The sequence below is a fragment of the Raphanus sativus genome, chromosome 2, assembly GCF_000801105.2.
Source record: "Raphanus sativus cultivar WK10039 chromosome 2, ASM80110v3, whole genome shotgun sequence".
Lineage (NCBI taxonomy): Eukaryota > Viridiplantae > Streptophyta > Magnoliopsida > Brassicales > Brassicaceae > Raphanus > Raphanus sativus.
Genome location: NC_079512.1, coordinates 35,514,931 through 35,538,021, shown reverse-complemented (window position 1 = coordinate 35,538,021; position 23,091 = coordinate 35,514,931). Strand labels below are relative to the sequence as shown.

The following is a 23,091-nucleotide window of genomic DNA, read 5'->3' as shown; positions in this document are numbered from 1 at the left end:
TAAGAGTTTAATAAAACGAAGAAACTGTTTTATTAACAAGCTTTCATATTCACACATTCGATCCTTAGGCGACTTTATTTGGTATCAGAGCTTAGGTTTTTGTGTGATTGTGAAATCGAGAAGCTGTATCCATGGCTGATACAAAAGCTTTAACAGAGATGAAGCCACTAGGAAGAAGAGAAGACTTTCCGAGTGCTGTAATCTGTCCGATGCTCAATACGACGAACTACACTGTTTGGGCAAAGAGGATGAAGATTCTGTTAAAGGTTCACAAAGTTTGGGGTGCAGTAGATCCAGGCACTGACGACGAAGAAAGAAACGATCTCGCAACGGGACTTCTGTTCGGTTCAATACCTGAAGCGATGGTTTTACAAGCCGGAGAAGATGACTCCCCTAAAGTTATATGGGAAGCCATTAAAACCAGAAACCTTGGTGTTGAACGCGTTAAAGAAGCTCGTCTACTAACGCTGATGAATGAATTCGATCGATTAAGTATGGAAGACTCGGACAGTATATATAACTTCACGAGCAAGTTAACAGAGCTTGCATCAAAAGCGTCCTCGTTGGGACAGAGCATTGATCAACCAAAGCTCGTGAAGAAACTTCTCAACAGTCTACCAATGAAATTCATTCACATGACGGCATCAATAGAGCAGATGCTTGATCTAAACAAAACCTCGTTTGAAGATATTATTGGAAGACTCAAAGCATATGAAGAACGAGTCAAAGGCAAAACTGCATATGATCAACAAAACAATCTGTTGTTCTCAAGCACTGAAACATCAAGCGATCAGAACTCGAGAGGCAGAGGAAGAGGATCATATCGTGGTCGTGGTCAAGGAAACAGAGGTAGAGGACGAGGAAGAAGCAACACTGGCGAGGGGAACAAAGAAAAGAAAGACTACTCCCAGATCACATGCTTCAATTGTAAGAAGAAGGGACACTTCAAATCCGTGTGTCCTGAGAAGAAAGAAGAGAAACAAGAGCTCAACAAGACAGAGACGGAGGTAGCAGAAGCTGCGTTATACATGCATCAAGTTGTGTATCTCAACGAAGAGAAAGTCTTACCGAATTCACTAGAGCCAAGCAAGAAAGAAGATGGTATATGGTATCTAGACAACGGTGCGAGCAATCACATGACTGGTGAAAGATCTTACTTCTCAGAGCTCAACGAGAACATCAAAGGAAAAGTCAAGTTCGGAGATGGCTCGTATGTAGATATAAACGGCAAAGGATCTATTCTCTTTGAAGCCAAGACAGGGGAACAGAAGCTCCTAACCGACATATATTACATACCAAACTTGAAGAGTAACATACTAAGTCTGGGTCAAGCAACTGAACAAGGGTGTGACATAAGGATGAAAGAGAATTACCTCACTTTGAGAGATCCAAGCGGTAGACTTTTGGTGAAAGTTCAGAGAGCTTCTAATCGTCTATATAAGATATCACTCAAAGTCGGTAAACCTACTTGTCTACTCGCAAAGATCAAGGAGGAACCATGGAGATGGCACGCACGCCTTGGTCATATAAGCTTCAAGACAATAAGGGTCATGGCAACACATGATATGGTTCGTGGCTTACCTGAAATACATGAAGAGAAGCAGTTGTGTGACTCGTGTTTGGTCGGGAAGCAGACGCGTCACAGCTTTCCTGCAGCAACTGCATACAGAGCTTCGGTTGCTCTCGAGCTGTTACACGCGGATCTGTGCGGTCCCATATCACCGGCAACACAAGGTCACAACAACTATATCTTCGTCATAGTTGATGATTGTACGAGATATATGTGGTCTATTTTGTTGAGAGAAAAGAGTGAAGCCTTTGATAGATTCAAGAGTTTTAAAGCCCTTGTTGAGAGGGAAGCAAACAAGACAATCGGAACACTCCGTACGGATAGAGGAGGAGAGTTCACGTCAAAGGATTTCCAAGACTTCTGCAACAAACATGGCATCAAACGCCATTTAACAGCACCATATACTCCACAACAGAATGGAGTTGTGGAGAGAAGGAATCGTACTTTAATGGAGATGACTCGAAGCATGATGAAAGCTATGAAGGTACCGAACTACATGTGGGGAGAAGCCGTGCGACACGCAACATATGTGATCAATCGTGTTCCTACTAGAGCATTGAAGAATAAAACTCCATACGAAAGCTTGAAGGGAGGAAAGCCTAACGTAGGTCACATAAGAGTTTTTGGATGTGTTGCTCACGCGAAAGTAGATTCAGTTCATCTAAGAAAACTTGATGATCGTTCTCAAGCTCTTGTTCATCTCGGAATCGAACCAGGCACGAAAGCTTATCGACTTTATAATCCTACCTTCAAAAGGATAGTCGTAAGTCGGGACGTAATTTTTGACGAGAAGACTTGTTGGAATTGGAAGGGAGCTACTAAGGAAGGACAAGACGACTCTGGTATGTTCCATATGACGTGGGGATTGACTGTAAACGAAGGGAATGGTCCGTTTATATCCAGCACACAACAAGAAGAAACCGCGAATGCAGAAACAGAGCAGCAAGAAGACGAAACAGGTGTTACACACGCAGAATCAGATGTAACACACAACGAAGAAGAAGAAGTTGATCAAAGCTCGACACAGGAAGTAAGGCGCTCAACTCGTCAAACAAGTAAACCTAGTTACCTAGATGACTACATTTTACTTGCTGAGATAGAATGTGAGCTGCTGCTTCATGTTATCAATGATGAGCCAAAGAATTTCCAAGAAGCAAAGGGAGATAAAAGATGGACGAAGGCATGTGAAGACGAGATCCATTCTATCAACATAAACAAGACATGGACGCTAACAGACAAGCCAGCAGGAGCAAAGATCATCGGTCTCAAGTGGATCTTCAAGATCAAAAGAAACGCTGATGGATCTATCAACAAGTTCAAAGCGAGACTCGTAGCTAAAGGTTACGTACAAGAACATGGTATCGACTTTGATGAAGTGTTTGCACCAGTGGCTCGATTAGAGACCATAAGACTCCTGATTGGGTTAGCTGCTGCGAACAAGTGGGAGATTCACCATCTAGACGTCAAAACAGCATTCTTACATGGTGAGTTACACGAAGAAGTTTATGTGTCACAGCCTGAAGGGTTTGAAAAGAAGGGAGAAGAGCATAAGGTTTTCAAACTCTCCAAGGCCTTGTATGGATTGAAACAAGCTCCACGAGCTTGGAACATAAAGCTTGATCGAACTTTGAAGCAACTCGGCTTCAAGAGGTGTTCTAAAGAAAATTCGGTCTATCGAAAGGATGATAAAGGAAAGCTTCTTATCGTAGCTATCTACGTTGACGACTTGTTCATTACCGGAGACTCTGCAAAAGAAATCTCAGAGTTTAAGAAGAACATGTCGAAGAACTTTGAGATGTCTGATTTGGGTCTTCTAACATACTACCTCGGATTGGAAGTAAGACAAAGCTCAAAGTACATCATGATCAATCAAGAAGCATATGCGATGAGAGTATTGGAGGAAGCTGCAATGGACGACTGCAACTCGACATGTATACCCATGGAGTTCGGTCTGCAACTCTCAAAAGGCCTCGACGAACCTGAGATAGATGCTACACTTTATCGAAGAAGAATTGGCTGTCTTAGATATCTTATGCACTCAAGACCAGACATGTGTTACGCAGTGGGCATCTTGAGTAGATATATGCACTCACCAAGAACGTCTCACGGCAACGCACTGAAGCAAGTGCTAAGGTACTTAAAGGGAACAGTCGGGTACGGATTATCTTACGAGCAAGGTGGATCAATGAATCTCGTGGGATATAGTGACAGTAGTCACAACACGGATCCGGACGATGGAAGAAGTACGACAGGTCACTTGTTTTGTCTAGGAGAAACGCCAATCACTTGGTGCTCGCAGAAGCAAGACACTGTGTCTTTAAGCTCGTGTGAAGCAGAGTATATGGCGGCAACGGAAGCAGCAAAGCAGGCGGTCTGGATACAAGATTTGATAAGTGAGATTACAGGAAAAGAGATGAAGAAGACGATGATACGAGTGGACAACAAGTCAGCTATATCATTAGCCAAGAATCCCGTGTTTCACCGAAGAAGCAAGCACATTCACAAGAGGTTCCATTTCATTCGCGAACGAGTAGAGCAAGACGAGATTGATGTGGAACATGTTCCTGGAGAAAAGCAGAAAGCGGACATCCTAACTAAAGCTTTAGCAAGAATCAAGTTCAAAGAGATGAGGGAGCTGATTCAAGTTCAAGACTTAAGCAAAGATGGCTTGAAGCTTAGAAGGGAGAATGTTGGATAAGCTTCAAAGATAGCTTAGGAAACAAGTTATTCATAAAAGGAAGTTTGAATAACTAAAAAGGAAAAACTTGATTTAGATTTATGTTAAGTTTCTAGATCACATTGTAATAGGTTAAGCTAAGACCCTATATATAGAGATCTATATTGTAAGATGATCTCAAGAAGTTAAGAGTTTAATAAAACGAAGAAACTGTTTTATTAACAAGCTTTCATATTCACACATTCGATCCTTAGGCGACTTTAATATATATTAGATAACATATAATTAATTTGGTCTCTAGACTATGCTAATCATTTATAAACAGCTTACTTGAATCCACGGAAGAAGTTTATCCGAACAACCTGAAAAAAGAACCACCACAAGTGAAGCGATTAACATTTCTTGTGTAGCAAGCAACTTCCTCTGTTTTCACTGCGACTATGTTACTGAAGAAAAAATTACCAGAGAGAAGTACAAGAACAAGGAGATGAAGAAGTAAAGGCGTGAACCAATATCAAAAGAGCCGTAAAGCTGGGTCCAAGCCATGGAAGCGATAGCCGGTGCAGCCACAAAGAGGAAAAAGACAGGGTGTAGCTCTTTAGGTAACGTTTCGTTTGTGGGAAGTCTCTGATAGAGAGTCACAAACAAGACCAAATAATAAGCCAACCCTACGGCGAAGAAGAACATTGGTCCTTCCTCCAACCCCATCGATGCCCCCAGAAGTGCTCCAGCAAAGTTTCCGACGATGGCAAGGTGATTTGTAGGGTTGGCAACTTTGGAGAGGCGTCTTTGTCCACCAGACATCCACTGTCCGTAAATCTTCATTTCAAGAAACAAGACGGGAGCCATCAAGAAGTACCAAAGGATAGAGGGAAGATTCGAGGTGATGGAATGTGGGATTCCAAGTGCCATGAAGAGGACTGATATGAGAGGAGCGAAGAAGAAGTTGACACGGATGGGATGCTTGAACTCTCTGCGTACCGCCTGGAAGAAGAAGATGGTTTTGAAGAGGTAAGTGATGGAGACGGCGAGGAGGAGGACGAGAGAGATCCACCAAAGCATGTGGTTGACCACTTGCGTCAAGTGCAAGAACTTCTCGGCTTTTGTGGTTGCTAAAGTCTTCCACATGATGGCTTGGCTGCTTACACCGAGACACATCCCGTACGATGTTATTGGGAAGCGTAGAAGAAATGGCCACGTTTTGTCCTCAGGCAAAACTATCTTCTCCTTCTCCTGTTCTTCCACCAATACAAAACATCATAAGCTTCTCGAACTAAATTAATTTTCACTAGTTAATAATTCTTCTTTCTTAAAAAAATATCGGTTTTAAAGTAAGGATTATAAATATTTCTTCACATAACATATAAATAAACTTTAAACTGATATTTGACTCAATATGTGTTTTGCTTTCTTAAGTTGTTTTTTTTTTTCCCAAAGTTAATTCGAGTTTATTAACATGAATTAACAAACAGTTCAAGAACAAGCAAGAACAATACCTTGAGAGTTTCAAGTTCAGGGCCTTGAAGAGCGTCAAAGAATCTATCAGCGGTTAGAGATTCAGTGATCTCTTTATCCTCCTCCTGCAACGAGCTGTCAACGGGTTTTCCACGTAAATTCGATATCTGACGTTCGAGCTTCCCTGACATGGTCCTGAATAGGTCATACCTCTTGTCGTGGGAGTTTCTAAAAGCTTCTTGGTCAAGAAACATGGAACCTCTAGGCATAGACTTGGAGTGAAACGTCATCTTCCTTGGTCCGGTTCGTTTGTCTAATCGTGAGAACTCTCCAGAACTTGATTGACGATGATTGTCTAATAGATCTGGAGTTGCTGGAGAAACTGAAGAACTAGCCGATCTCGGGTTATTCATCTTTACTTTGGTTTAGTACATTAATTTGGAACTGCACTTATAAACATATAAACCAAACTTAAAAAAGAACGTCACATTCAAAGATACATACTACTCTCTATTGGATTAACTGTATTTAACATATAAACCATATATACTTACAGAGAAAGTGATGGAAACAGAAGACGTAGATCTGATCAGTGTAAAGAACATAGTAGTTTTTTACCAAAAAAGAAAACAGAGTAGTGATTAGGTATGGGCAAGGGACAGTGGCTGCCCCCCGTATATATAAGTCAAATAAGTCCACCGAGAGACCAGAATATACTGTATATGTGCGGTGAGAACGGGATAGTTACGTAAAGTGATTGCCGTTCAGATAAAGTTGTAGAGCTGTCGAAAGAAAAATAAAGTGTGATGTCTTTGCCCTTTTGTTTTTATTCAAGCACTTGTGTTTTGACTAGTAGTGCGTTGTCTAACAGTCACTTTTAATTGTCTCATTTGTTCTGTGCACAGCTAAAAGGATCTTTCATGAAGCGGTGATTTTTTGGTCTGAGATCTGTCCCATGCTATCGCCAAAAGAAGCTATTTGTGCAACAATATAACCTTCGCATTGAATATACAAACAATTAGGTTAAGAAACTCGGTGATAATTGTTCCTTGGAATGTGTGTTTTGGTGGACTCCAAAGTCAAACAGTAAACGAGAGAAGTGCCTCTTTGCCGTCTCGTTTAGCCGCGTCTCTACTTTTCACTAGTGTGTACATTCGAATATATAATTGGTTTAATGTGTATAATGATATTGGGCCTTCGAATACTAGTTTTTCATAGAACACTAATGGGCCTTCGAATACTAAATCTAAAAAATCAATATCCTCATAGGCTATTTTTATTAGAAACTTTACAAATGGTTGATTTTCCCGGCAAAAGGGTTAACGACCATAAGAGTTAACGCAAGCATTTCTATAGATAGAGGACGATCGTCCCACGCCCATCAAACCTATTTGTATTCTCCGTCGTCCACCAGATTCTTATTTACAACAAAAAGAATCCTCAACTACAAAAACTTGTGAGACCAAAACTAGCTTTGGTTATTTGAGAAAGATAATTAAAAAACAAACACAAAGACCACTTTTCTATTAGGGAATGCTTTTGGGTTTGAACCGAGGATTTGTTAGGCAGAAATGGAGCAGAAGAGTGTATTGTTTTCAGCGTTAGGCGTTGGTGTTGGGCTAGGTCTCGGGCTAGCGTCAGGTCAAGGTTTAGGCAAATGGGCAAACGGCTCGGTCACTGCAGAGGATGGGCTTACGGGAGAAAAGATTGAGCAAGAGTTGGTGAGGCAGATTGTTGATGGAAGAGAGAGTAGCGTCACTTTCGACGAGTTTCCTTATTTCCTTAGGTAAAACCAAGGAGGACACATAAAACCTTAGCTTGTCCTACAAGAAAGATGCATTTCTTTGAAAATGTTGGGATCATAATTTATTCTACTCATCAAATGATGTGTCTGTATTTGATTATTGCAGCGAGAAAACTCGGCTTTTATTGACAAGTGCAGCTTATGTTCATCTAAAGCAGTTCGATATTTCCAAGCACACACGTAATCTTGCACCTGCGAGTAAGGCCATTCTACTATCTGGACCTGCTGGTAAAACCATCTATCATCCTCTTTTGTGTTCGAACCCGAGTCTCAGTGTTCTTATCCAAATCTTGTGTAACTTTGGTCTTGTCTCCCTCTTCTCCGCAGAATTTTACCAGCAGATGCTTGCAAAAGCATTGGCTCATTATTTTGAATCGAAACTATTGCTACTAGATGTAACCGACTTCTCTATTAAGGTGACACTTATTGCATATATAGTTTTAGTATTTTGCCACCAAGAAAAAGAGTAGATTGTAAGCTTTAAATTCGTTTTTACTCTCATTGATACAGATGCAGAGCAAGTACGGGTGCGTCAGGAAGGAACCTGTACGTTACTTTGTTAGTTTTGTCAGTAGAAAATGATTCTGTTTTTTTTTTCTTTTCTAATTTTTTATTTCATCCCCTATTGCTTTGATAGTGTCACAAGAGGTCTATTTCTGAGATGACATTGGACAAAATGTCGAATTTGATGGGGTCTTTCTCTATGCTCACCCAAAGGGAAGAACCAAGAGGTACATAATCATTGCCCTTAATAATGCTTATTGTAAGCATATTATTGACTTATTATTGTATATGGTAGGTACCTTGCGTAGGCTCACTAGTGGCAACGATCTTACTTCAAGGTATCATTTTTGCTTTCTTTTTGTCTTCTTATGCGTAGCTTGAAACTCTCTTGGCGGGTTTTAATCAAGCTGTAAGAGATAGATAGCTTTATATGTTTTATGTAAGCTCACTAGTTTCTTTGAAACCACCAGAGGCTTTGAAGGCTCAAGCCATCCTAATAGACTGAAGCGAAATGCTTCTGCTGCTTCTGATATCAGTAGCATATCTTCCCGTTCTGCAACTTCTGTTTCAGGTGTGTAACCATCTTCTTCAAACTAGTCCTAAACCCTCTTAAACTCTTAAAGACCCCTTGCTCATTTGTGGCTGTTTATACCTTTATAGCTTCAAGCAAACGCAATACAAACTTGTGCTTTGATGAGAGACTCTTCCTTCAGTCACTTTACAAGGTCTTGGTTTCGGTTTCTGAAACCAATCCCATCATAATATACCTAAGGGACGTCGAGAAGCTTATTCAATCAGAAAGGTTCTACAAGCTGTTCCAGAGGCTCTTGTCTAAGCTTTCTGGACCTGTTCTACTTCTCGGATCAAGACTATTAGAACCTGAAGATGACTGCCAAGAAGTAGGAGAAGGCATTTCCGCTTTGTTTCCTTACAACATAGAGATCCGACCACCGGAGGATGAGTCTCAGCTCATGAGCTGGAAAACGAGATTCGAAGACGACATGAAACAGATACAGTTTCAGGACAACAAGAACCACATAGCTGAGGTTCTTGCCGCTAATGACCTCGAATGCGATGACTTAGGTTCCATATGCCATGCGGATACAATGTTCCTAAGCAGTCACATTGAGGAGATTGTGGTCTCTGCAATCTCTTACCATCTGATGAACAATAAAGAACCCGAATACAAAAACGGAAGGCTTGTAATATCTTCCAACAGGTACTAAGAGCATGTTTATTGAGGGATTCTTAGGGTGGGGGGTTTTTAGCATAATATAAGAATCCGTCTCTAAACTTTTAACTAGAAAAACTAAGAACCGGCTCTTAAATATTTAATACAACAATTTTTTTTTTCACCTTCTGATTAAACGGTTCTGCACCAGCTTGTCCCATGGACTGAGCATACTCCAGGAAGGTAACTCCTTGAAGATGGACAGAAACATTGAGTCCAAGGTGCAGGGAGATGAAGGTGAAGGGATAGTAAAGAGTGAGTCCAAATCTGAGACGGTTCCTGCAGCAAAGAATGAATGTCCCCTGCCTCCAAAAGCACCTGTAAATGTAAAAACTAAAACAATACTATTTCAAAACATTCATATCTCAAAATGTATTTGCCTTACCTTTACAGGTTTTTGGTTTTGTAGGAGGTGGCTCCTGATAATGAATTTGAGAAGAGGATAAGACCAGAGGTTATCCCAGCAAATGAGATTGGTGTGACGTTTGCTGATATAGGTTCACTAGATGAAACCAAAGAATCACTTCAAGAGCTTGTCATGCTTCCTCTTCGTAGGCCTGACCTGTTCAAAGGTGGTCTCCTCAAGCCCTGCAGAGGTATCCTCCTCTTTGGACCACCTGGTACCGGGAAAACTATGATGGCAAAAGCCATTGCTAACGAAGCTGGAGCTAGTTTTATAAACGTGTCCATGTCCACAATCACTTCGAAGTGGTTTGGAGAAGACGAGAAGAACGTGAGAGCTTTGTTCACCTTAGCAGCTAAAGTGTCTCCCACTATTATATTTGTGGATGAAGTGGATAGCATGCTGGGGCAGAGGACTAGAGTTGGAGAGCATGAAGCTATGAGGAAGATTAAAAATGAGTTCATGACACATTGGGATGGGCTTATGTCGAGTTCTGGTGATAGGATTCTTGTTCTTGCAGCGACAAACAGGCCTTTTGATCTAGATGAAGCCATCATTAGAAGGTTTGAACGAAGGTAAGTGGACCTTGTACTCACTCATTTAAACTTTGGTTTGATCTGATTTTTTGTTTTGTTTTGTTTGGGAGACAGAATCATGGTTGGTCTTCCACCGGTTGAGAGCAGAGAGAAGATCTTGAGAACGTTATTGTCAAAAGAGAAAACAGAGAATCTTGATTTCCATGAGCTTGCGCAGATGACAGATGGATACAGTGGAAGTGACCTTAAGGTTTGACATGAGTCTCATCTCATCTTTACATACACCTGCATCTTCTCTTCTTTATGGACTGATTATAGTGAAACGTTATACAAACAGAACTTTTGCACAACAGCTGCATATAGACCCGTGAGGGAGTTGATAAAGCAGGAATGCTTGAAAGACCAGGAGAGGAAGAAGAGAGAAGAAGCAGAGAAGGGTAGTGAAGAGGAATCCGAAGCAAAAGAAGAAGAAGGATCTGAGGAGAGAGTTATAACGCTGAGAGCTTTGAGCATGGAAGACATGAGAGTGGCTAAAAGCCAGGTAACTAAAGGCACTTAGTTGTGTTTGATAATCTTGTGCAGACAAAAAAGCTAATTGATTTACATCTGCAGGTTGCTGCTAGCTTTGCAGCCGAAGGAGCAGGGATGAATGAACTGAAGCAGTGGAATGATTTGTATGGAGAAGGAGGCTCCAGGAAGAAGGAACAGCTCTCTTACTTCCTTTGATAGCTCTATTCAACTCCTCTATACATCTTCCACAAAAGTTTTCATCTCTCTGTGTCTGATATTCCACTAATTAGTATTCATCATTATTAAACACAACTTTGTAAATAAATCATGTACAGTTAATTTATCCCTTGTATCTTATATTAATATAAAGCTGAACTGTTTATGTCTTGCTGAATGCGCTTGCCAAGGAGAAGACACTGTTAATAACTTAACATAAACAACATCAATTTTCATCACAGTAGAGAGTGCAATAAACCAAAATGAAACTCAACAAAACATAGTCTAAGGTTTTTTGTTTACTGTGGTGGGAGATTCTGTGTTGATGAAGGGAATAGATGCAGAGCCGAAGACCAATAGCCAGACAACTGCAGTTATAATAACCAAACACACACTCTTAGTTAAAAAGCCTTTTTCTTTTCTCAACTAGACTAAGAGGGGGGGGAGTAAGTAAATAAAAATACCTGAGCCAGAATACCCTTTCCTGTTTGAGCTTCGATCACAAGCCCTATCAGGAGGCCTATGATTGCCCAGGCTCCGTTTATAGCCTCTATTTCACGCCTTCGCTGTTGCCTCTCTCTGCCTTTGATCTCTTCCATTTGCTTACCAGCTAGCCGCTTAGCCTCAAGAGGGTCTACCATGATTACTTCTTTTTTGGCCTTTACTTTCCCTGGAGGAGGAGATGATGATCCCTACAAGAACACTCAGCATGGCAGAAACTTGTAAACTCAATGGGATACTCAGCAAAATCATTCACAATTTCCCTCAGAATTTACCATCCTACTAATCACTTACAAAGGATTAAACCTGAATGTTTTTTTTTTACCATTTCAGCAAGATGGAGAGTGAATTATTCTTCTTTTTTTTTGGTATGGAAAAGCTAATTTATCATGGCAAAAAGGGGCTAAGGTCATACATTTGGATTTGCTAGGACACGAACTGCTCCACCTCTGGCATCTTGATGTCTTCTTAGTCCGTTTCTGATAAAGCATCATACACAAGTATGATGAATGGAGAACATATTCTAGTGGACGATCTAATCATAAAAAGCTATGATAACATTTGATCAATGACTCCTGAATTGCGTGTAACCTTGAAGTGTCTCACATGGGAGACAGCATTTCATGATAAACAAAGCATGGATAAATTCTTCCGCATAACCTTATTACTAGCTTAGATAGACAAAATGTCATAAGAGAATTCAATAGACGAGGTAAACAAAGGAGAAGGAACGAACCTGGCAATGTAATAGTGGGACAGACGCAAGACATGCAAGTAAGAAGAAGAAGAGCAAGATGCAGAAAAAGAGGAATACTTATTTCCCGTGAATAAAATTAATAAGCAATGCCTTTTTAATTAAAGAATGCACCAAAAGAGTGTGAATAAGATGGGTAACAATACATAAACTTGTCCTAAACGCAAGCGCATACATTCACATTACAAGTATGATATGTGAAATGAAACAGATTCATCTGGAACTAAAACGTTACCAGGTAAATACACCTAATCAACATCTTAACCCTACCAGTAAAAAAAAGTATGGTTCCAAGTTCCAACATTCAATTACAGAGGATAACAATAATAATAACAGTTGAAGAAAGCTAACCAGTAGCAGCTACCCAAACTAAATAGCTGGTTTTGAAAATTCAAAGGAAAAAAAAAGAACAGATAATTTAATGGCGCGTAACAACAGAAAATCACAAACCAGAACACTAGTTACAAAAAGATTACGAGGCATAACAACACTACATAACGCTGTTCATTCCGATTAGAGATTTCAAAGAGAGACTTACAGTAGAGAAGAGGAAGAGGAAGCCAAAGGGATCGTGATGCGTCCATGGAGATTGGAAGATGAAAGCTGAGAATTAGCTCCAAAGGAGAAGAAGAAGATAGGCGGAGTTGAAGAGAAATACGTCACCACCATTTCTAAGCCTTTCATATTTTCCCAAGCGCTTTCCTCTGTTTTATATTTGGTAACGGAAAATGAAACCAATGGCCAGTTGGAAACGCCGCCGTTCTAAACCCACCAACGAGAAAAATAATGCATAAAAGTATCTTAAACCTTTTCGCACAAAAGAAAAAAAACCTTATCCATTCAAACATGTTCCTATTTATACACGACACTTGCGACAGTAGACTATTATTGTCTATGCAAATTAACGAGATACAATGATAGTTAACAACTAGAGATTTGTAGACATCACATTTGTGTACGCAGTTGATTTTAAGAGTGATTCTATTTGCGAGTTATACACATTTTTTATTGATTGCCAAGAAAATATATTATACATGTTATACAAATTGGAAAAATTAAAAGATTTACATCTGGACATGGTTCAGGAGGTAGTTGGGGAGGAAAGCCAGAGAAGGAGCCGTTGTGATCTGTAGCTTGCCACGCCGGCTCAGCGCTCTCTGCTCGAACCCACTTTTCATGTATAGCCTCTCTTTTTTTATAAGTCCAAAACTGCAGACAATTGATGGGTTTGATTAGAACATTCCTTACCCCCATTACTCTACCAACTCCTTTAGACGTTTCAATGATGAGTTTGTAACCAACTCCGTTACGATGCAGCTCTTACGCAACACAGACGTTGCTCAAGTACGCCCTAGCAAAATCCACATTAAACCCCCTAAATAAACCAAAAAATGACTATAAGCTTCTCAATTTTGTCTACTATTAAATTCAGGTTTTCTTTTGTTTTGTTTTTGTTATATACAAAGTTTAGCAACTGTTGATAACATAGAGAAATACCTCTGGTTTTGTTCCAGGGGCGATTTCATCAGGAAGCGAACGGCATTGGTTAAGAAGATCAAGGCTCCCCCCCACAACAAGTCTCTGTCCTCTATGCCATCAAGAAAACTGAGAAAATTTTACCAACAGAGAAACATATAGCACAACCGAAAATGTGAAGTCTACCATACTTACTCTTAACGAGATGCACAGGTAACACAAGATGAGCAACTGAATAGACAGAGACATTGCTTACACAACTGAGAAGTACAACAGAGAGCAAAACTGACTTGTATGTTGTAAGAAGATGCATTCAATTCGCTGAATGTCTGCACGCGTAGGCAAGCTGCAGCCCAAATCCTCCTCCGACGCCGTTTCGAATATTACGATCGCTGGGGCACATATGTGTGAGGCAAAGATCGAACGTGACCGGAACCTACAGGAAGGAGACGATGGGAATCAATGTGTGTTTGACTCGCTGAAAGTGGAGATAGAGCATGGACTTGGGAGAGACGACGACGAACAGTGAAACGCCATTTACTCCTCTGCTTCTTGCTAAGATTCAAGCTCCAATGTTTAGGCCCAATATGAGGCCCATATGTTTCTTTTTGTTTAATCGGAAACAAAGAATAGCCAGCCACACAATATCAAATCAATTGTTGACAAACAAAACAAAACGTAAAATCAACTCTCTCTTTTTTTTTGTCTTTTTTTATAAACCAAAAAACTACATGTGTCATCTTATTTATTCATGAAAAAAACATTGGTATGATCGCAACTACACGTTTGATTTTCATCATTTGAACTTTACCTAATTTTTTTTATGTTTGTCAACAAGAAACGTACCTAATAATCAATTGATCTACTGTTATAGTATTTATGGAAAAATAAACAAGTTGTAGTATGTATACACGTAGTTAAGAGGGGAGATCAGTGTTAGTTCATGCATGATGATGTGGTTACTACTCATAAGATATAGATTGTCATAAAACAAATGAATAGTTGCAAAGTATATATGGAAGGATGAGAATGAGGATGTGAAGATGACGTGTATGAGTCAGACAGCCTTTGTCATTATCCTATGATCTGTATGTCTGCTCATGCATCGACGACTCTGATTGGTCCACAAATACCAAAGGAAACACAAAAATCACTTCCCCAATAATAGAAAGAAAACCTACGTTACGCATTGGTTGCTAGACATAAGAAGACAAACTGGCTCATTAACTTTGACATGTTCACGCATATGACATTTTACCTATCTCAGACAACTGTGTTCTGTGTGTCCTATAATATACACCTGTATTCTAAATTATATAATAATATACTTCAAAATCTTGTACATGAAACGTATCACATGGGAGTCATAACTACTGGCGAAGTACTTTTTCATAGTTTGCAAAATCGTGGAGTGTATTATTTCATAGTTTCTGATTAACAATATATAACTGCAGTCTGCAGTTATTACATGTAAACTGCAATTAATTCCTGGTTTATACACAACACCCTGTTATGTAATTAACAATTCATAATATGTTAATACGTGAATTTTTATGTATAATGTATTATTTCATAATATGTTTTTGGGTGTCTATATTATATGATCGCGACGCAATTATTACATAACTCGTGATCCCGAATATATCGTTTTTATGATTAAAAATATAATAATATAATCATGGAGCTATTTTTTTTTTTGGTAAAAATCATGGAGCTATTTGTCAATTTTGTAGTTTACAAAATCAGAATAATAACTACTGCTTACTTACTTTGTGTGCGGAACTTCGAAACCGAAACCAATCATAAGATATAAGTCTTTTGTTGTTCTTTTCATGCTTTTATTGCTTTCTAATAAACATCAGTAATCAGTTGACCAAAAAAAAAAAAAAAAACATCAGTAATCAAATGAAATAAAGCAATCTATCAGGTTCACACTGTATTTTTTTTTACAGTTATTTCGAGATCTCACCAATATAATATACCTAATTTCTTACATATTCTAAATATGTAATGTACTAGTATATAATAATCGAATTGATCATTACCTCATTACGCGGCGGTCAAGCTTGTTATTACTCCCCCCTATTACATCATTCACACACACACGCAGACTCGCTTGACACATGGTGGACATTCATTTGATATTTTTATTTTTTGGTGCAATACATTTGATATATATACAGTGAAGACGTATATTGAGAGATTCATTTGTAGTGAGATACATTAAATCTTAAAATAAGAAAGAGAGATAGGGAGAAAGGTGCGCAAGAGATGGAGATGGAGAAATACAAGCCGGTGATGGCGTTAGTGCTGCTACAGTTTACATCTGCAGGAGTTGCACTCTTCACCAAAGCTGCTTTCATGGAAGGACTCAATCCCACCGTCTTCGTAGTTTACCGTCAAGCCATCGCTACTCTCTTCATCTGTCCCATCTCTTTCTTCTCCGCTTGGTAAGTTCAAGCTTTTATCTCTAATGATATATAACATAATATGAAAAAAAAAAGAAGAAAAACATATCCAACAGTACTTGAAATAAACATCCATGTATAATAAGTTTCCACCGCAAATAATATTCACATACATCTAAACCTAGGCTATTCCGGTTTAGATATCATCAAGCACTTGAAATGAGAAAAAAAAAAGAACTTGAAATGAAAACTTATCCATGTGTGTTTTGTGGATGGTAAAATAGGAGCAAAACAAGCAAACCTTCTCTTGGACTAAGAGGCTTTTGGTGGGTGGCTTTCACAGCTGTTTTTGGTGTTACTGTGAATCAGAACGCTTATTTTAAAGGGCTTGACTTATCTTCTTCATCCATGGCTTGTGCCATGACCAATCTTATTCCTGCTGTAACCTTCATCATCTCCATCATTGTTGGGTTGGTTTTTATAACTTTATATCATGTCAATATGTATGGAAGTGATTCAGTATTGATGGTTACATGGTTTGATACTGGATGTTTGGTTTCAGATTCGAGAGGATAAAGAGTAGAAGTTTGAAAAGTGTAGCAAAGATAATAGGAACAGGTGTGTGTGTGGGAGGAGCCATGGCAATGACTTTTCTAAGAGGACCTAAACTGCTCAACGCCCTGTTAAACCAAGACAACGACACCACTTGGTTACTCGGTTGCTTATGTCTTCTCGTCAGCACATTTTCTTGGTCTTCTTGGTTGATCCTTCAGGTTCCAATTGCTAATCATTGTCATGATCACTTGTACACTTCCTCCTGGACTTGTTTCTTGGCTACCATAGCCTCTTTCTTCATGGCCCTCGCCTTAGGCAACACTGACTTAACGTCCTGGAAGCTTGATTCCTCGTTGAAACTCTCCTGCTGCATATACTCTGGACTTCAACTCGCGGTTTCTTTCTTTCTACAAGCTTGGTGCGTGTCGCGGAAAGGACCTCTTTTCTCTGCACTCTTCAACCCTCTATCTACGGTCATTGTCACTTTCTTCGGCGCTCTGTATCTAAAAGAGAAGACTTACCTTGGGAGGTACGCCTCGTTGGTCTCTTTTGTAACTGTCTTGTCTTCATTCTGAAGCTCATTTCACAACTTTGTTCGTTTTTTTTGCAGCTTGCTGGGGGCTTTGGCTATCATCTTTGGGCTCTACGTTGTTCTATGGGGCAAAACCGAAGACTATCAAGAAGAAGCAACTGATCTTAAACTGCAAAATGAACACAGCACTACCTCCCAATCTGACTTTGTTCCCATTCTGATTGGCGATAGGGCTTTTAGTAGTTCTGAGCTCTTAGAACCTCTTCTCATGTAAACTCTTATCAAAATTCAAAATTCTAGATGGGTGTAAGGATAAGTTTTTGACAGAGTAAAAATGAAATGGGCACTTGTTTCACAAAATCTTTACTCGTCCCAACAGATTCAAAAGCTAATCCACACACAAAAAGACTCCAAACAGAAGCACAAAGCAAGTGTTCTTGTAATAATAACTCATTTAATCATTATGTTGCATATTTTAAAAGAGAAAAAATACATTAAAAATGCAACCTCGCTCACAAGACAAGTTGCATTTTTACCGATCACTCAAGTGTAAAGATATCTTTTTTGGTCTTGGATCTCTAATAATAGCTGCGTTTCCGGTTGTTCCTGAAGGCGCAACAACCAACGGAGTAGACGATGATGAGGAATACGAGGAAGACAATGTTCACCTTAGCCACTTTTTTCCACGAGTTCTTGAGATTGTCGAGCAGACCAGCCTTGCACGCTTGGCAGTTGTAGCATAAAGTTCCCGGCTTGTTGTCCCAAACGTTACAGTCCTCGTTTGTGTAAGGACCAGTGGTCTTTGTCCAATTAGTCGGACCCACGTAGGTGAAGTTACAATCATTCGACGGCTTACAGCAACCAGACTACACAAGTGAGGCAAATACACAAAAAAAAAAAGCTGGTGAAAATCCATATACATGAACTAAGTTTCATGTTGCATTAACAAGATGCATCCAAATAAAAGCATTTTTTCTAAAAAAGGAATTATTATTTGATCAAGAAAAAATAAAAGGAATTGATCAAAAGATAACTTTTAAAAAGGCTTTGTGTGTTCATGTTCTTAAAGGTAAAGTACTTTTAACGAAAAAAGCTAGATTCACTTTTTTTGAAACTCCGATCTCAAATCGCAGACAAACAGAAAAAATCGAATGTAAACCTGAAGGGCATTGAGATTAGTCTTGTAGAACTCATCAACGCTGACACTAGCGTAACGACTACTGTAAGTGGAGCACACGTTGGAGTAGACCAAGCAGCTCTTGATCCGATCCCAATTCTTGGCATCGCCGACTCGTTTCTGCAGCCAGTTGGAGTAATCTCCGACGCGGTACTCCTTGTACCCTCTATCGGACAAAACCTCGCCGGCGCCGCGGTTGGTGACGGCGAAGGCGAAGATGGTGAAGCAGAACCCGAGGAGTATGAGGAGGAACATGGCGCAGAGGTAGAGCCAGAGGAGACAAGAGACGCGGCAGCAGGCGCCGACGAGGCCGGCGATGGAGACGAACATGAGGAAGATTCCGATGACGACGATGGGTTTGTCGAGGAAACGCTCGCACTCGGTGGCTGCATTTTTGCCGAGCCAGATCCCGGCGGAGAGGATGGGGATCGAGAGGAGGAAGGTGAAGAAGTTTAGGATTCCCAGAAGGTTGTTGCTGCACTGCACCATTGTTTTGTTTTGTGCTTTTTTTGCGGCGGAGAGGTTTTTTTTTTTCTTTCTTTTTTTTGCCTACGGCAGAGACTGAAAGTGAATCTGTGAATCTTTGCGCATATGAGAGAGTTTTGTCAGTTACGAAATCTGTTGTGGGAAGATGTCCCAGTTAAGACAGCTGGATAAGTTTTGTCTTAATGAGAAACTTTTTGCCAATTACACCCTCAACTTGTTGATAATAACAAAATTTGCCTGATAAATAAAATTATCGACACAGAAAGTCTTTTCTTTTCGTTTTTTTTTGTCAGCCCCGGTTAAATCATTTATCAATCCAAAAGAATGTCTTTCCAGTTTATTTATTTTGATCATCCAGAGAAAACGTTTAAAAACGAAAGAGTTGGGGTTTCAACAATCAATCCATCCACACGACCTTCTTCTGGCCTTAAAGCATAAAATGATAAAAGAGAGCCTGATCTTGCTCAAATCAGAGAGGACCAGGGAAAGTTCCGGTCTCCCTCTGCTCATTCCACTTGTCAACCTGCGGAGAGAGATTAGCGCATTGTTAAGAATGTGGATAGAGAAAGATGATAATCAAGTAGCAGAGAAAAGTAACAAACCCATTCTCCAGGGCAGAGAGCGCGGTAGTACTTGGCGAACCTCTCGCATTCATTGGAGTCCTCTCCCTTTGCAGTTGTACACCTGAAGATATGGTTTTGTTGTTTCACGTTAGAATGAACTGAAGAAGAGTCACTACCTGAATCAAACAAGAGTACAAGTTGAAACTCAATGTAACATATAAACAAGAGTACCTGTGGAACTCAATGTAGCGGGTGAAACAGTGCCTTGTCTGGTTCGTTGTAGGGAACCGGAAATCAGCAGGGGCAGTTTTCAACTCAATCTGATTCAACAGAAACACACACACAAAGACTAAAAAAAATTCTTTACGAATTCAAAGCTTCATCCGTTAAATTCCCTTTTAGTTCCTATTCTGATCTACCACTATAGTGAAACAAAACCACACAAGCAACAAAAAAACGCGTGTTGACAAAATAATTTGGCAAAAAAAAAAACCACCCATCCCCATAATACAATTCCAATGCAACCAAATCACAATCGAATTCCACACGACGAATCTCATGCTAAGCATTAAATAGTGTGATCAATCAGATCTTGAATCAAGGTCGAAACTTCATAACCAAAATTCAGATATAATCTCCGGCGGAAAATAGAGCTAAAGCGTATGTAAGATAAAATAATAAGAACGATTACCTCATCCTCCATGGCTGATCTGATATGATCTGATCTGATCAGAAGACGAACGGTGAGAAGATTGTGTTTGTGTAGGAGAAAAGAGGAGACGCAGTCTATATTTCAAAATGAACATCCCCAACATTCTCTCCGATTTGAGGATGACTCGGCGAAGCCAATGAGGCCACTGGGCCCATTACAATTACTAAATGGGCCTACTAATCTAGGCTTCATTCTTTTGCCGGTTCAATATTTAGTTAAAGCCGGTTTAGTGGAACGATTTCAATTTTGGGTTGTTGGATCTGTCTCCCTCTGGTCAGGAGAGTTGAACAGTGAGAGTCGTACTGAGGGAGGTGCATCTCTGCGACTGCGAGAGACTCTTCTTAGTTGAATCCGCCACCATCCTCAAGGTTTCTAATGCTCCATAGTCATCATGCGCTCGCTTCTCTTCTCCCTCCGCCGCGTAACTCTACTCCCAAGGCATCGTCATCAACCTCCTCACGCTTTCTCTCCCATTCGTAACCCTTTGATCCCGATCAATCCCACCTCTTCCTTTCCTCACCTTCTCTCGTCTTCTTCCTTCTACTCTTCTTCTTCGCATCACAATGGAGACGCCAAGGTTGCTGGGCCTCTGGTGGAGTATGAACGCAGAATCGTAGCTGGAGAGCTATTAGATGGAGACTTATGTCAGGTATATATATTCATCTTTCATTCTCTGTTGAATATAAATCCTAAATCTTGTTTTTTTTGTTGTTGTTGCAGCTTGGTACTTTAAGAGAGCTTCAGAGACTCTACGACGAGCTTGTTCAATCCGCTGATGATTGTCGACTTGATCGTTATTCTGCGTCCGCTAAATCCACTAGGTTTTGTTTGTGTTTCGTTTCATTTTTTTATTTTCTAATTGAGTTAGTTGCGTTGAGATGTTATTGATAGGTGTTTTGTTTGTTTGTTTTATGTGTAATATCTCTCAGGAGTAATTGGTTCTGGAACAAGTTTGTGTCTCCTCAATCTTCTGTCTCTCCTGTTAAAGGGTTATACCTTTATGGAGGTGTTGGAACTGGAAAGACTATGCTCATGGATCTGTTTTTTCATCAGTTGTAAGTTAGGAGATGATCACTGTTTCTTTTGGTGTTTTGATGGATTCGTCTGATCCTTTGTTTGGATAGGCCAAGTAGTTGGAGAGCACAAAGGATTCATTTTCACAATTTTATGCTAAGTGTTCATAGCCGCCTCCAGGTAAGATTCCACTTCCATGATTGCTTTTTTTTTTTTTTAATTGCAATTCCAGCTCTTTGTCATTTTGAATATCGTTCTGTAGATGCACAAGGGTCTTGAAGATCCACTTGAAGTCGTTGGCTTGGAAATCGCTGACGAGGCTATATTACTATGCTTAGATGAGTTCATGGTATATGACCCTCATTTTCTTCATTGTGTGAAAAAAAACTTGTTCAGGGTAACTCACCTTTCTTTATTGATCCTTTTTTGTTAAAGGTCAATGATGTAGCTGATGCTTTGATACTAAACCGTCTCTTTAGACATTTGTTTAACAATGGCATTGTAAGTAGTCTCTACAACTTTGCTGTTTCTTACCTCTTCAAACCTATTGGACCTACACAGACAGTTATTTAGAAGTTTATTATGTCGGTAACTGGAGGTAAGTGTAGGTTCTTGTTGCTACATCCAACCGTGCGCCAGATAATCTCTATGAAAGGGGTTTACAGAGGGATCTATTCCTTCCGTTTATCGCCGCACTAAAGGTATGCAACCTCCTGTTTAGTATCAATGCCCTGAACTCGTTTCCTGGGATACCATTATGCTGTGTGACTGATGCGTAGAAGCAATTCCTGTAGGAAAGATGTGTGGTTCGTGAAATTGGTTCATCGGTAGACTATCGGAAGCTGACCTCTGTGCGTTATTTCGCTACTCTCAGTAACTCTGTCTAGGTTCCGTAGCAATGTAGTCACACTCTTATAGCTCCATACCCTTGGTTGCAGGCTGAAGAGGGATTCTACTTCATTGGAAGGAATATTTCTGGCCTTCTTAAACAGAAGTTTCAGCAATTGGTTGGCGATGAACCGGCCGGTCCTCAAGTGGTTGAAGTAGTAATGGGAAGGAAGTTGCAGGTTTTTTTTTTTTTTTGCTTCTCACTCACAGATGCACCTCCAGATACCATTCCAATAAATAGCTCTTATCTCATCATTTTTTTTTCTTTTAATTTTATTTTGGTTGATGCCAGGTTCCACTGGCTGCCAATGGGTGTGCCTACTTTCTTTTTGAAGAGCTGTGTGACAGACCCTTAGGCGCAGCAGATTATCTCGGATTATTCAGTAAGTGTGCACCATAAACATCTTACTTTTTGTCAGTGGAACCTCTTTCATGCTGCTTAGTCTTGACTCTTGACATGCAAATTTCACTACAGAGAAATTTCATACTTTGGCTCTGGAAGGTGTACCCATGTTCGGGCTCCACAACAGGACTGCAGCTTACCGTTTTGTAACGCTGGTTGATGTATATCTCACTTCCTCTCTCCTTTCTACATTGAATTTCCAGGAATCTTTTTCTGACGAAAATTGCTTACAGGTGATGTATGAAACCAAAGCCAGGCTCCTATGCACAGCAGAGGGTAGCCCTCTAGAACTGCTGGAGAGTATAGTGACAATAGCTGATGCGCAGCAAATAGCACCAAGAACCTCTTCAAGATCAAGGAAGAGTGATGATATCGACCTATGCGTGGACAACGAGCTTGGTTTTGCTAAAGACAGGACCATTAGCAGGTACGATCTAGCAACTGTTGCATTTTTACTCTGTTATGTAGTCTTAAAGAGTTTGACTAATGATCTCTGATGCTTTTCACAGGTTAACAGAGATGAACAGCAAAGAATACTTGGAACAACACTCAACAATGTTGCAGGAGAAACAGCCTTCTTTGTAGTTTTATATAGCGTGATTGGAAATGCCATCACGAACCTGTTGTAATATTGTTTACCGAACATATGATCTCAGTTTATCCTTTTGACATTAATCATCTCATAATAAAATGTGTTGTAGCACAGACTTATCTTT

The 23,091-nt window shown here is 40.0% G+C and overlaps 7 protein-coding genes and 1 pseudogene across 8 annotated transcripts; 3 read left to right on the top strand and 5 right to left on the bottom strand.

Moving 5' to 3' along the window:
• Nucleotides 1-4,577: 4,577 nt before the first annotated feature.
• LOC108829097 (S-type anion channel SLAH2) lies at nucleotides 4,578-6,473 on the bottom strand (the record flags this gene model as incomplete). Its single annotated transcript, XM_057003389.1, is given in 4 exon segments — nucleotides 4,578-4,609; nucleotides 4,710-5,480; nucleotides 5,744-6,146; nucleotides 6,257-6,473. Coding segments are annotated over 3 exon segments (1,175 nt in total), but the record flags the coding sequence as incomplete, so codon positions are not given.
• Nucleotides 6,474-7,273: 800 nt separating this feature from the next.
• On the top strand, nucleotides 7,274-10,923 carry LOC108840324 (uncharacterized). Of its 2 annotated transcripts, none has more exons than XM_018613159.2 (13): nucleotides 7,274-7,488; nucleotides 7,613-7,734; nucleotides 7,834-7,922; nucleotides 8,017-8,052; nucleotides 8,144-8,237; nucleotides 8,306-8,348; nucleotides 8,481-8,581; nucleotides 8,671-9,229; nucleotides 9,393-9,561; nucleotides 9,651-10,219; nucleotides 10,295-10,430; nucleotides 10,518-10,721; nucleotides 10,793-10,923. In XM_018613159.2, the coding sequence occupies exons 1-13, from the start codon at nucleotides 7,274-7,276 to the stop codon at nucleotides 10,904-10,906; spliced, it is 2,451 nt and encodes an 816-aa protein (XP_018468661.1). In that variant the 3' UTR covers nucleotides 10,907-10,923. The 2 variants fall into 2 exon arrangements, with proteins under 2 accessions (XP_018468661.1, XP_018468660.1); XM_018613158.2 differs by having other exon boundaries at nucleotides 9,393-9,567.
• A 67-nt stretch (nucleotides 10,924-10,990) lies between these two features.
• Nucleotides 10,991-12,938, bottom strand: LOC108840325 (uncharacterized). The gene is made up of 4 exons (XM_018613160.2): nucleotides 12,700-12,938; nucleotides 11,823-11,886; nucleotides 11,371-11,598; nucleotides 10,991-11,274 (listed from the first exon to the last, which is right to left on the bottom strand). The coding sequence occupies exons 1-4, from the start codon at nucleotides 12,843-12,845 to the stop codon at nucleotides 11,206-11,208; spliced, it is 507 nt and encodes a 168-aa protein (XP_018468662.1). The 5' UTR covers nucleotides 12,846-12,938; the 3' UTR covers nucleotides 10,991-11,205.
• A 690-nt stretch (nucleotides 12,939-13,628) lies between these two features.
• LOC130508715 (uncharacterized) lies at nucleotides 13,629-14,454 on the bottom strand (annotated as a pseudogene).
• Nucleotides 14,455-15,712: 1,258 nt separating this feature from the next.
• LOC108842901 (WAT1-related protein At4g28040) lies at nucleotides 15,713-17,494 on the top strand. Its single transcript, XM_018615948.2, has 4 exons — nucleotides 15,713-16,087; nucleotides 16,330-16,515; nucleotides 16,608-17,129; nucleotides 17,211-17,494. The coding sequence occupies exons 1-4, from the start codon at nucleotides 15,909-15,911 to the stop codon at nucleotides 17,404-17,406; spliced, it is 1,083 nt and encodes a 360-aa protein (XP_018471450.1). The 5' UTR covers nucleotides 15,713-15,908; the 3' UTR covers nucleotides 17,407-17,494.
• Nucleotides 17,495-17,564: 70 nt separating this feature from the next.
• Nucleotides 17,565-18,939, bottom strand: LOC108842902 (tetraspanin-7). Its single transcript, XM_018615949.2, has 2 exons — nucleotides 18,292-18,939; nucleotides 17,565-17,998 (listed from the first exon to the last, which is right to left on the bottom strand). Exons 1-2 carry the CDS (start codon nucleotides 18,796-18,798, stop codon nucleotides 17,711-17,713), a joined length of 795 nt encoding a protein of 264 aa, XP_018471451.1. The 5' UTR covers nucleotides 18,799-18,939; the 3' UTR covers nucleotides 17,565-17,710.
• A 163-nt stretch (nucleotides 18,940-19,102) lies between these two features.
• Nucleotides 19,103-20,188, bottom strand: LOC108842904 (cytochrome c oxidase subunit 6b-3). The gene is made up of 4 exons (XM_018615950.2): nucleotides 20,050-20,188; nucleotides 19,590-19,678; nucleotides 19,398-19,479; nucleotides 19,103-19,318 (listed from the first exon to the last, which is right to left on the bottom strand). The coding sequence occupies exons 1-4, from the start codon at nucleotides 20,059-20,061 to the stop codon at nucleotides 19,265-19,267; spliced, it is 237 nt and encodes a 78-aa protein (XP_018471452.1). The 5' UTR covers nucleotides 20,062-20,188; the 3' UTR covers nucleotides 19,103-19,264.
• Nucleotides 20,189-20,310: 122 nt separating this feature from the next.
• Nucleotides 20,311-23,084, top strand: LOC130508135 (uncharacterized). Its single transcript, XM_057003387.1, has 13 exons — nucleotides 20,311-20,719; nucleotides 20,791-20,891; nucleotides 21,000-21,125; nucleotides 21,195-21,264; nucleotides 21,347-21,433; nucleotides 21,520-21,585; nucleotides 21,693-21,785; nucleotides 21,879-21,935; nucleotides 22,023-22,151; nucleotides 22,265-22,355; nucleotides 22,448-22,536; nucleotides 22,609-22,802; nucleotides 22,885-23,084. The coding sequence occupies exons 1-13, from the start codon at nucleotides 20,462-20,464 to the stop codon at nucleotides 22,958-22,960; spliced, it is 1,437 nt and encodes a 478-aa protein (XP_056859367.1). The 5' UTR covers nucleotides 20,311-20,461; the 3' UTR covers nucleotides 22,961-23,084.
• Nucleotides 23,085-23,091: the final 7 nt, after the last annotated feature.

Coding starts and splice junctions, on each gene's coding strand:
- LOC108840324 (XM_018613158.2), top strand. CDS start 7,274: ATGGAGCAGAAGAGTGTATTGTTTTCAGCGTTAGGCGTTGGTGTTGGG. Junction 7,489..7,612: donor GAGTTTCCTTATTTCCTTAG/GTAAAACCAAGG, acceptor TGATTATTGCAG/CGAGAAAACTCGGCTTTTAT. Junction 9,230..9,392: donor CTTGTAATATCTTCCAACAG/GTACTAAGAGCA, acceptor GTTCTGCACCAG/CTTGTCCCATGGACTGAGCA.
- LOC108840325 (XM_018613160.2), bottom strand. CDS start 12,845: ATGAAAGGCTTAGAAATGGTGGTGACGTATTTCTCTTCAACTCCGCCT. Junction 11,599..11,822: donor GTGTCCTAGCAAATCCAAAT/GTATGACCTTAG, acceptor GTGTTCTTGTAG/GGATCATCATCTCCTCCTCC. Junction 11,275..11,370: donor GAAAGGGTATTCTGGCTCAG/GTATTTTTATTT, acceptor TTATAACTGCAG/TTGTCTGGCTATTGGTCTTC.
- LOC108842901 (XM_018615948.2), top strand. CDS start 15,909: ATGGAGATGGAGAAATACAAGCCGGTGATGGCGTTAGTGCTGCTACAG. Junction 16,516..16,607: donor ATCATCTCCATCATTGTTGG/GTTGGTTTTTAT, acceptor GTTTGGTTTCAG/ATTCGAGAGGATAAAGAGTA. Junction 17,130..17,210: donor GAGAAGACTTACCTTGGGAG/GTACGCCTCGTT, acceptor TTTTTTTTGCAG/CTTGCTGGGGGCTTTGGCTA.
- LOC108842902 (XM_018615949.2), bottom strand. CDS start 18,798: ATGGTGCAGTGCAGCAACAACCTTCTGGGAATCCTAAACTTCTTCACC. Junction 17,999..18,291: donor CTAATCTCAATGCCCTTCAG/GTTTACATTCGA, acceptor TCACTTGTGTAG/TCTGGTTGCTGTAAGCCGTC.
- LOC108842904 (XM_018615950.2), bottom strand. Junction 19,480..19,589: donor CGCTACATTGAGTTCCACAG/GTACTCTTGTTT, acceptor CCATATCTTCAG/GTGTACAACTGCAAAGGGAG. Junction 19,319..19,397: donor CTCTCTGCCCTGGAGAATGG/GTTTGTTACTTT, acceptor CTCTCTCCGCAG/GTTGACAAGTGGAATGAGCA.
- LOC130508135 (XM_057003387.1), top strand. CDS start 20,462: ATGCGCTCGCTTCTCTTCTCCCTCCGCCGCGTAACTCTACTCCCAAGG. Junction 20,720..20,790: donor TAGATGGAGACTTATGTCAG/GTATATATATTC, acceptor TTGTTGTTGCAG/CTTGGTACTTTAAGAGAGCT. Junction 22,356..22,447: donor AGATTATCTCGGATTATTCA/GTAAGTGTGCAC, acceptor ATTTCACTACAG/AGAAATTTCATACTTTGGCT.